General features: G+C 43.0%; 1 protein-coding gene across 2 annotated transcripts; it reads left to right on the top strand.

Moving 5' to 3' along the window:
- Positions 1–3222: 3222 nt before the first annotated feature.
- Positions 3223–7893, top strand: LOC137379455 (dual specificity protein phosphatase 6-like). Of its 2 annotated transcripts, XM_068050292.1 has the most exons (3): positions 3224–3962; positions 4460–4903; positions 6413–7893. In XM_068050292.1, the coding sequence occupies exons 1-3, from the start codon at positions 3563–3565 to the stop codon at positions 6718–6720; spliced, it is 1152 nt and encodes a 383-aa protein (XP_067906393.1). In that variant the 5' UTR covers positions 3224–3562; the 3' UTR covers positions 6721–7893. The 2 variants fall into 2 exon arrangements, with proteins under 2 accessions (XP_067906394.1, XP_067906393.1); XM_068050293.1 differs by lacking the exon at positions 4460–4903 and having other exon boundaries at positions 3223–3962.
- Positions 7894–8773: the final 880 nt, after the last annotated feature.

Consider the following 8773-nt stretch of genomic DNA (forward strand, 5'->3'; position numbering starts at 1 on the left):
AGGGGGAGAGGGGAAGGGTAGGGGCAGGGAGGGGGAGGAAAGTGGAAGGGAGAGGGAGGAGAGGGGAAAGGAGGTGGAGAGGGAAGGGAGGGGAAGAGAGAGAAAGGAGGGAGAGGGGAAAGGGTAGATGGCGGGAAGGAGAGGGGAAAGGGCAAGGGAAGGAAAGGGGGAGAGGGGAAGGGTGGGGGGCAAGGAGGGGGGGAGAGTGGAAGGGAGAGGGAGCAGAGGAGAAAAGGGGAGCAGAGGGGAAGGGAGGGGGAAAAGAGAAAGGAGGGGAGGGCAGAGGGGAAACGGGGGGGGGGGAAGGGTAGATGGCGGAGAGGAGGGGAGGAGTGGTGAAGGGGGTTGAGAGGGGAAGAGAGAGGGAAAGGGGTAAACTACAAGAGAAGATATTTTTTTCATTGCAAACAGACAAAACATATTCTGAATCCTGGTATAATAGATCCCAACGAAAGTCCAAGAACCTAATGGGAAATGACAAATGTTATTTTTCAGGTGTTTTGGGGATCAGTGCCCTGTTATAGTTGTGGAATATATCCCTTAGCCATGTCACATTGGTTCAGGTATGTGCAGTCCCTTGCGAATTGCTTGGGTTATTTAATGTTCGGTCAGACGAGAAATCCTCGTTTTTGTTAAATGTTAACGCGGTGTTCAAGATCATGAAACAAAAGACCGGGGCTTTAAATTCCGACATTTTAACACAGGGCAAAGTTTGTTTCCTGGGAAGTTTCGTTTAATTGTTTTGAACAACTCTGTTCACCTCTGCCTTAAGACATGTCTGTCTGGCGAAGGATTCGTTATTTTAAGGTGCAAAAAGGTCCTTTTCTTTCACCGCCTTGGGTCACCGCTAGCTGGAATCGAATCCTCCCCCTGGAGAAACTAGTTTGTATGATCATTAAAGTCATCATTGTATGATCATCAAAAACCCTTTCTCCAAAAAAATCCCACTCCACCCTGATCACAGTCTAAAAAAGGTCTCTGCTTCTGTCACGTATTCGCTTATTTATTCAGCTCTTTAATGGACTTTGGTGAGAACTGTGATCTGAACAAAATATCCATCATAAAGAAAACTGCTTTATGAGACCAACTACAATAAGGAGCCCAAACCTCCCACTAAGCCATAATGTGATTTAGATAACACAGGCATAAACGGCGGATATTCTGATCTGTAGACAATTGAATGGTTAGAGCTGTTCCGGCTGTTATTTGTGTGAATATATTGGATAGGGGTTCAATTTCCAGCGGCTGTTATATGAGCTGCTATGGATCTGATTGGTTTCCACTTCATGCGCATTTTTATCTACAAATTTTAGCATTGCCCATCTAAACATAAAAATGATTACTTCGGGAAACACGCATGCAGGAAACTCTGACTAGAGAAATAAATTCAAAAGTGTTACTGAGATGCGGAGAGCCAAAGGAAAAATGTTAAGGTTGCTGAGAGCGACAAAAAAAAGATAAATATTACGGACCAACAGGATAAATAAGCTGTAACTCTATCCTGGTGAGAACTCTCTCCTACCCTTCCCCAGCAGGTCTGTTATCTCAACACGGAGATCAAGGGCTATCTGTAACTCCTGTTTATCTCATCCATTGACAATGCTGAGTGTTTCTTGTTTCCTGTTCGCCTTAAGATGCCAGTTCAAATGCTGCATTTTGAAGACTTTGAGACGCCCCCGTGTTGTGTGTCTCCGCCACTCTGCAGGGGGATTCCGTCAGCGCATATATATATGTATCTATATATTCATATTAAAAGACAGCAGACCTTCCTGTTTTCAGCAGAAATGTTTGTTCTAAAAAATGTCGTTCGCTGACTTTGTTGGGATAATTCCTGGGACTGTTTCCTGTATCAACACTAAATACCAAGACATTCCACAGCTATAGATGCAGCTGTGAATCCAGCACATTGCGTAACCAGGTTTATAAATATGTAGCATTTAAGCAGAACGTCTCAACCCACTGTCACCTAGAGGTTTCAATATCTGTGGGGATTATATTTATAAATCACAATTCGAACGTCCTTTACATGTAAAATATCATTGCCTGTGTGCAATAAATACTCTCAGGCTTTAACAGTAAGAATCAGAAATTGATATTTTTCATCCCACTGCTTATTAATTTCGTACAAGTGCCGATGGTTAAAAGTAGAGGTTAAAGGTTAAATTACCTTTTATAAAAAAAAGCTTCGTTATTGTCGAAAAGCTACCGATAAATTCGTGCTTTTTTCCCGCAGCTGGCCTCCCCCTGGTAAACACCCCCCGCACAAAGCTGATCGGCAAATCAGAAATACAAGTACATGTGTGGCAATTTCTGAATATTTCAAATATATTTTTTACGCTGCTGTTAACTGCATTGAAAACAATGTTGCAATGCACCCAAGAACATGATGCATTCATAAAATTAAGCAATTTGCTCCTGTTTCGTTCATCTGCTCGCTCCAGTACTTAAAACTATTGAACAATAAAGTGTACGGTCTTTTCAGCATCATCACCCGGGCGGCGTAAAATACAACCCATGTTTTCTGTTCCAAATGTTTATGAGAACATGTTTTTTTTTATCTTGAATTTAGGTTTGAGTAGAAAGAGAGATTCTTTACGGAAGGGAGAAGGCTGTAAAATGTAAATACCGGTGCAGCCAGGTCCTTTAGCGGATTTTTAAACATCCCCATTCAAAACAAAGGGACGCCAAATGGTGATCTATTGCGGAGAAATAGCACACTAGTGATTCCTGACACTATAAAATAAAAAAGCAATGCCTACGGCGGGGGGGGGGATGCTTTTAACCGCGGTTAATTAATCTGGATTGATTAAAAGGAGTCTGCAATTATGTAATTTACACCGGGGAATTTTGTTCAGCGAGACGCTTTATGTTATTTGTATTATTAGAGTGCTGGTGTGATTTATTTGGACTCGGTTTCGTGTGTGTGTCCATTAGTTTGGTGGTTCAGACTGAGGATGTCTTTTTGGCTTCTTTTCTCCTCCCCTCGTGTGAGCTGAGCTTTGAGACCAGAGAGAGAGAGCGGAAATTCCTGCTTCCGATTGCAAACGAGAAAAAAAAGCAACTCTCTCTCTCTCTGTTCCCTTTGTGAATGGCATTTCCAAAGCTCATTTGCATACACACAGCAGCCCGGGTCGTCGCCACGGCAACGCGGTGACGTCACGCGGAGGGGCGGGCAGCTATTGGACAGCTGCTGCTGAATGTATCCATGTATGGGCGGGGGGAGTTGTTGTGTCTTCCTATTGAAGAAAGCTGAGCGCCTGCTCGTTGCAATCAGCGCGGCTTCAGGCCGGGTCATTGAGAAAAAAAAAACAAGAGCCCGTCCTTGTATCATTCAGCAAACCGGGGGGCCAATCGCAGAGACTCATTGCAACCTTCTCCTGCCTGGGGAATACGTTTTTATTTTCCTGCTACAGCGATTTTTTTTTTTGCAATTTGCAAAGAAAAGCATTTAGTCATTTGCAAAGCAGCCCGTTTGCAATTTGCATTCCTTCCCGTTTCTAATTCTTATCGGTTTTGTGGCTGTTTCTGACCCTGATGCGCGGTCAGTAAAGGTTTGTCCCCAATGTTAGAGAAATTTCCGTGCGCCCCGTTTGACTCGGAAATGGCGATGTGTAAGGCGACCGGCTGGCTGCACGACCAGCTGGAGCGGGGCAACGACAGCCTCCTCCTCATGGACTGCCGAGCTCATGAGCTGTACGACTCCTCACACATTGAAGCGGCCATCAGCGTCGCCATCCCCGGCTTGATGCTCAGGCGCCTGAAGAAGGGTAACTTCCCCATCAAGGCGCTCATCTCCAACAACGAGGACAAGGAGAGGTTCGCCCGGCGCTGCAAGAACGGAATCATCCTCCTGTACGACCAGAGCACGGTGGAGTGGAACGAGAATCTCAACGCCACGTCTGTGCTGGGCTTGCTGCTGAGAAAGTTAAAGGATGAAGGATGCAAAGTCTTCTGCCTGGAAGGTAAGAGGCGCTTTCCGGTATCACTTTCAGCACAATCCAACATTAAATGTCACTTATTTATATATATTTAAAAAGATACTAGAAAGGAGACGATTATCCATGTGGCATGTGATTTGTGAGCATGCATGAGACAGGACACAATTTACACATTCGGCCCGCCAACCCCCCCCCCCACCCCCAAAAAAAACTATTAAAACTGAGGGTACATGCTTTATTTAAAAGGGGTTGTGCCCCATTTCTGGAAACAAAGACTTTGCATAAGAACCCAGACCGACATAAGCAAGAAAATAGGGCTGTTGTGGTCTAGAATATTCTGGCGGGTGGAAGCAGATTCAATAATAACTTACAAAAAAGGGAATGAATTTTCAAAGAGCCAGCATGGGCACTAATGGGCCGAATGGTCTCCTGTGTCTCTCTCTCTCTCGTTCTACGATGGGTTTCATTTGAAGTGTGGCGTTTGCTGCATTTTATTCTATATGTGTGTTGTGTGTTTGCAGGCGGATTCAGCAAATTTCAGGCGGAATACCCAACGCATTGCGAGACCAACTTGGAGAGTTCGTGCGGCACCTCCTCGCCCCCCGTGCCGGTGCTGGGGCTCGGGGGGCTCCGCATCAGCTCCGACTCGTCCTCGGACATCGAGTCCGAGCCGGACAGAGACGCCCCGAACAGCGCAACCGAGTGTGACAGTAGTCCCCTCTCCAACAACCAGCAGCCCTCCTTCCCTGTCCAGATCCTGCCCCACTTGTACCTGGGCTGTGCCAAAGACTCCACCAACCTGGATGTTCTGGAGGAACACGGCATCAAGTACATTTTAAACGTTACCCCTAACCTGCCCAACCTGTTCGAGAACGTCGGCGAATTCAAATACAAGCAAATTCCCATTTCAGACCACTGGAGCCAAAACCTCTCCCAGTTCTTTCCTGAAGCAATCGCATTCATAGGTAAGAAATCTTCTTACTAAAAATCTTCGAACTATTTATTTTTGCACGGATTTAAGTCAAGTCGAGGTGTGCAGGGTTCTCATTTTTTAAACTAACTCCAAGTGGACGAGCCTGTGCGGAAAATTTGGAAGGTAAAGTGGAGGAGTTAAAATAATGTTGGGGGTAGGTCCAAGCGATACATAAAATAGAACAGAAATTGCAAATTGAGTTGCTGGGCTAAATACTATTTGGAAACAGTCCTGTCTGCCCAGAGAGAGAGAGAGACACTGTCCGTTTCAGTGCTGTATCTCTAAACTAAACTAAACTATTGAAGTGAATAATCGGCAGATTTCGTTGTGCGTTTTAAACATGGTTTATAATCAAGGCCCATTAAAGCTGTCTCCTTTTTGTCCAGTTCTTGATTGCTTTCTTTTTTATGAAAAAAAAGTTTTAGAATTAAGTTACATTTCAAGCTCCTGGTCATATTTGTAAAGAAAAGGGAAATCAGTAAATCTTGCACCGGATTTTGTGAAGGGTGTAACATATCCATTTCAATGTTGGTAAGTGGGAGTTTTAAAGTATTCCCATTCAATGCTTTGCATTCCTTGAGCTTGTGTTTTTTTTAAGTCATTCCCTCACAGTTTATTTTTTTAAATTGAGCACCAGTCGAAAAGGATTCCAGTCTGAGGAGTTAAACACGTTTTATTAGAATGCCAACAGTTTATGTGCAGACAACATCCTTCTGGGTTTGACCAGAACTAATGTAATTACAATCCCTGAGACGAGTCTGCAGCCTGCGGCTCATTTGAGCCGGGGCGGAAGGAATTTCGGCTGGGAGCCACAGAGAAACTAATCTAAAGGCATTGTAATGCATTTCCTCCTACAAAGGAAACCATTTTCAGGCAATGTTGACATCCTGTTCCTGTTAATGGGCCTTGTCCCCTGTGACTTTCCTCTTTCTTTTGGACGCCTGAATGCCTCCATTGTAGAGGGAAGCACAACAGTTGGGAGAATAATTTAATAGACTTTACAGCCTGAAAGTCTCTACATAGAAGACATTCACTACCATCTTGCAAAATTTCTGTTGAGACATTCATATGCCAGACATCAATACACCAGAGATGAATGCGCTTTTCTATCAGCACTGACCCACATACAATCACTGTAGCATTCTCATTACACTACAAAATTACAGTGTAACCTTTAAAGGCCTCCTTGCATTTCCAAAACATTCAAAAGTCCAACCTACACCACACTATGCAAATCAGTTATGTTTTTTTCCATAAGCAACCTACATACACAGAGTGTAATTGGGAAAACAAATTATAATTATTTTGACTCTACCTTATAGCTGAGACCTCATGAATAAAGGAGGGTGAAGTTTTAATGTGTGTGTGGGGTGGGGAGGGGGTGTGGAGAACAAGGTTGAACATTAATGTTTTTAAAATGTACTTCAAAATATGATGCTAGCGATTTTTTTTTTTTTACTGCAGCTCTTGTTGACCTGTTCGTTTTTAAAATATTTTTCAGATGAAGCTCGTAACCAAAATTGTGGGGTTCTGGTGCACTGTTTAGCTGGGATTAGTCGATCGGTCACAGTGACTGTGGCCTATCTGATGCAGAAGCTGAACCTCTCCATGAACGACGCTTATGACATTGTGAAGATGAAGAAGTCCAACATCTCCCCCAACTTCAACTTCATGGGGCAGCTGCTGGACTTTGAGCGGACCCTGGGCCTCAGCAGCCCCTGCGACAACCGGCTGCCTTCGCAACCACTCTACTTCACCACCCCCACCAACCACAATGTGTTCCAGCTCGATCCGCTCCAGTCCACTTGACTGCTCAACCCAGCCAACGAGAGAGGCTTGGAAGAATTTTAAAGGTCAAATCACTGACACATAATGGGGTCAGAATGGGTCTGAAAAAGAACAGCTGATCTCACTGAAGGCAACTTGACTCTTTTGTTCAAGCAGCTGTTGTGAAGGGGTGAACCCTGACCTTTGATTTTGAGACCGCTGATGGTTCACAAAGTTAGTTGGAAAAGTGCAGTGGCTGAAAGCTTTACTGTCTAAAGTGGGGACAAAGAGAGAAGCTGGGTGAAGCACTCTCACTCGCTTCATTAATCCCCTCTTTTTGAGTTCTATAGGTAGCAAAATGTTTGTCTTCTGTGAAGACTTTGTTTATTCAGGCTGGTCAGGAGAAAAAAAATGGTTTTGAGAGTTCTGGAATTGGCCACAGTTTTATTTCAGTACTCGAGATCTTGAGGAGTACCATATAGCATGATTTCTATATATATTGTCTGTGTACAGATCCTACGTCACAACTGTACATCAACCAAGATTATGTATTACTGGGTGGAGCATTGTGAGGAAAGTAGCTTCCTGTAAGGTACTTGGGATTGAATCCAGTACATCTCCTTCCTCGCAGATTTAAAAGACTGGAAATGTATGACTAGTATGTAAATTAATATTATGTTTAACTGATTATTCGGACAGTATATGCCAAAAAGTTTTAAGTGTTTTGTTTGACCTGCTTTGATATGTTGCTTTATCTATGTATGAGTGCAATTTGAAGCTGGCTTATGATTTTTGCTCTTTTATTTACCTCTATTCTTAACTGAAAGTCTTGGTAATGTGTATACAGTGCTTGTGTTTTCTTGCTAATGAATGAGTAGACTGTTCTTTGAAAAGGGGACTGGTGAATTTCTTTGTATAAATTTTTATTATGGACAATGCGTATGTGATACAGTGCATTACCTCTGTGCAGACTCTTCAGGGAAGTTAATCACGAATGCAATAGTTTTTTTCTAAAAGTCTGTATTTAAAACTGGAAGCCAATACTATATGTATACACTGCACTTGCTGTAACTCAGTAGCCAGTGAGCATTTGTCCCCAATTCATTGCCACTGACGGCTTAATGTGGGATGGGGGAATTTATTCTAAGAATGATTGATTGTATAATACTAAGTTATTAATAAATGACTATTTTGTCTATATAGAACCTTACACAAGCCTTGGGCCTTATTTGATTATCCTTGTTCCAGTGTTAGTGAAATGGTTCAATTCTTGATGAAGTTTCGAGATACAAAATTAAGCATTAGAAACAAACTTGAGAATTACTTAAAATGAAAATGCACTAGTAAAGGACAACTCATACTTGTTATAAAAGGGACATCCTGCCTGACTAGCCGCCTGGTTTGAGGAAGTGACAGTCTAAAGTGCATGTTGGCTCTTATGTAGTGCATCTAGACTTCCAGTGTGAAAGCTTGCTACACTCAAATTTAAGGAAGTGGGTCCTATTTTTAAGTAAGGAATTGAAACAAAAGAGAAACGACTGGTTAAGCTAGAAAGATGTGCTGAATGCAGTGCTTGTATCCAGTGGTTTTATGCTGAGCCCCCACTGTTTTTAATCAATATAAATGACCTTAGTGCAGAAACACAATGCGAGTTGGTCAGGTTTGCAGACAGAATCAATGAATAGTACAGCACAGAAGGAGGCCATTCGACCCATTGAGCCTGCGTCAGCTCTTTCAAAAAGCAATCCAGTTAGTTCCACCACCCCGTCTCTTTTCCCAGACCTTTGCAATTTTTTCTCCTTCGAGTATTTATCCAATTTCCTTTTGAAGGCTAATATTGACTCTGTTTCCATCACCCTATTGGGCAGTGCATTCAAATCCTAACCGCTCGTAAAAAAAAAAAAATTCTCCTGTCATTTCTGGTTCTTTTGCCAATCACCTTAAATCTGCGTCCTCTGGTTATCTACTCTTCAGTCATTGGAAACAGTTTTCACCTAAACCCTTCATGATTTTGAACACCTCTTAGCCTTCTCTGCTCCAAGGAGAACGACTCCAGTCTCTCCAAATAACTGGAATCCCTCATCCCTGGAAACAT

This window comes from Heterodontus francisci, chromosome 18 (genome assembly GCF_036365525.1).
Source record: "Heterodontus francisci isolate sHetFra1 chromosome 18, sHetFra1.hap1, whole genome shotgun sequence".
In the NCBI taxonomy this organism is placed as follows: domain Eukaryota; kingdom Metazoa; phylum Chordata; class Chondrichthyes; order Heterodontiformes; family Heterodontidae; genus Heterodontus; species Heterodontus francisci.

Coding starts and splice junctions, on each gene's coding strand:
- LOC137379455 (XM_068050292.1), top strand. CDS start 3,563: ATGTTAGAGAAATTTCCGTGCGCCCCGTTTGACTCGGAAATGGCGATG. Junction 3,963..4,459: donor CAAAGTCTTCTGCCTGGAAG/GTAAGAGGCGCT, acceptor GTGTGTTTGCAG/GCGGATTCAGCAAATTTCAG. Junction 4,904..6,412: donor TGAAGCAATCGCATTCATAG/GTAAGAAATCTT, acceptor AATATTTTTCAG/ATGAAGCTCGTAACCAAAAT.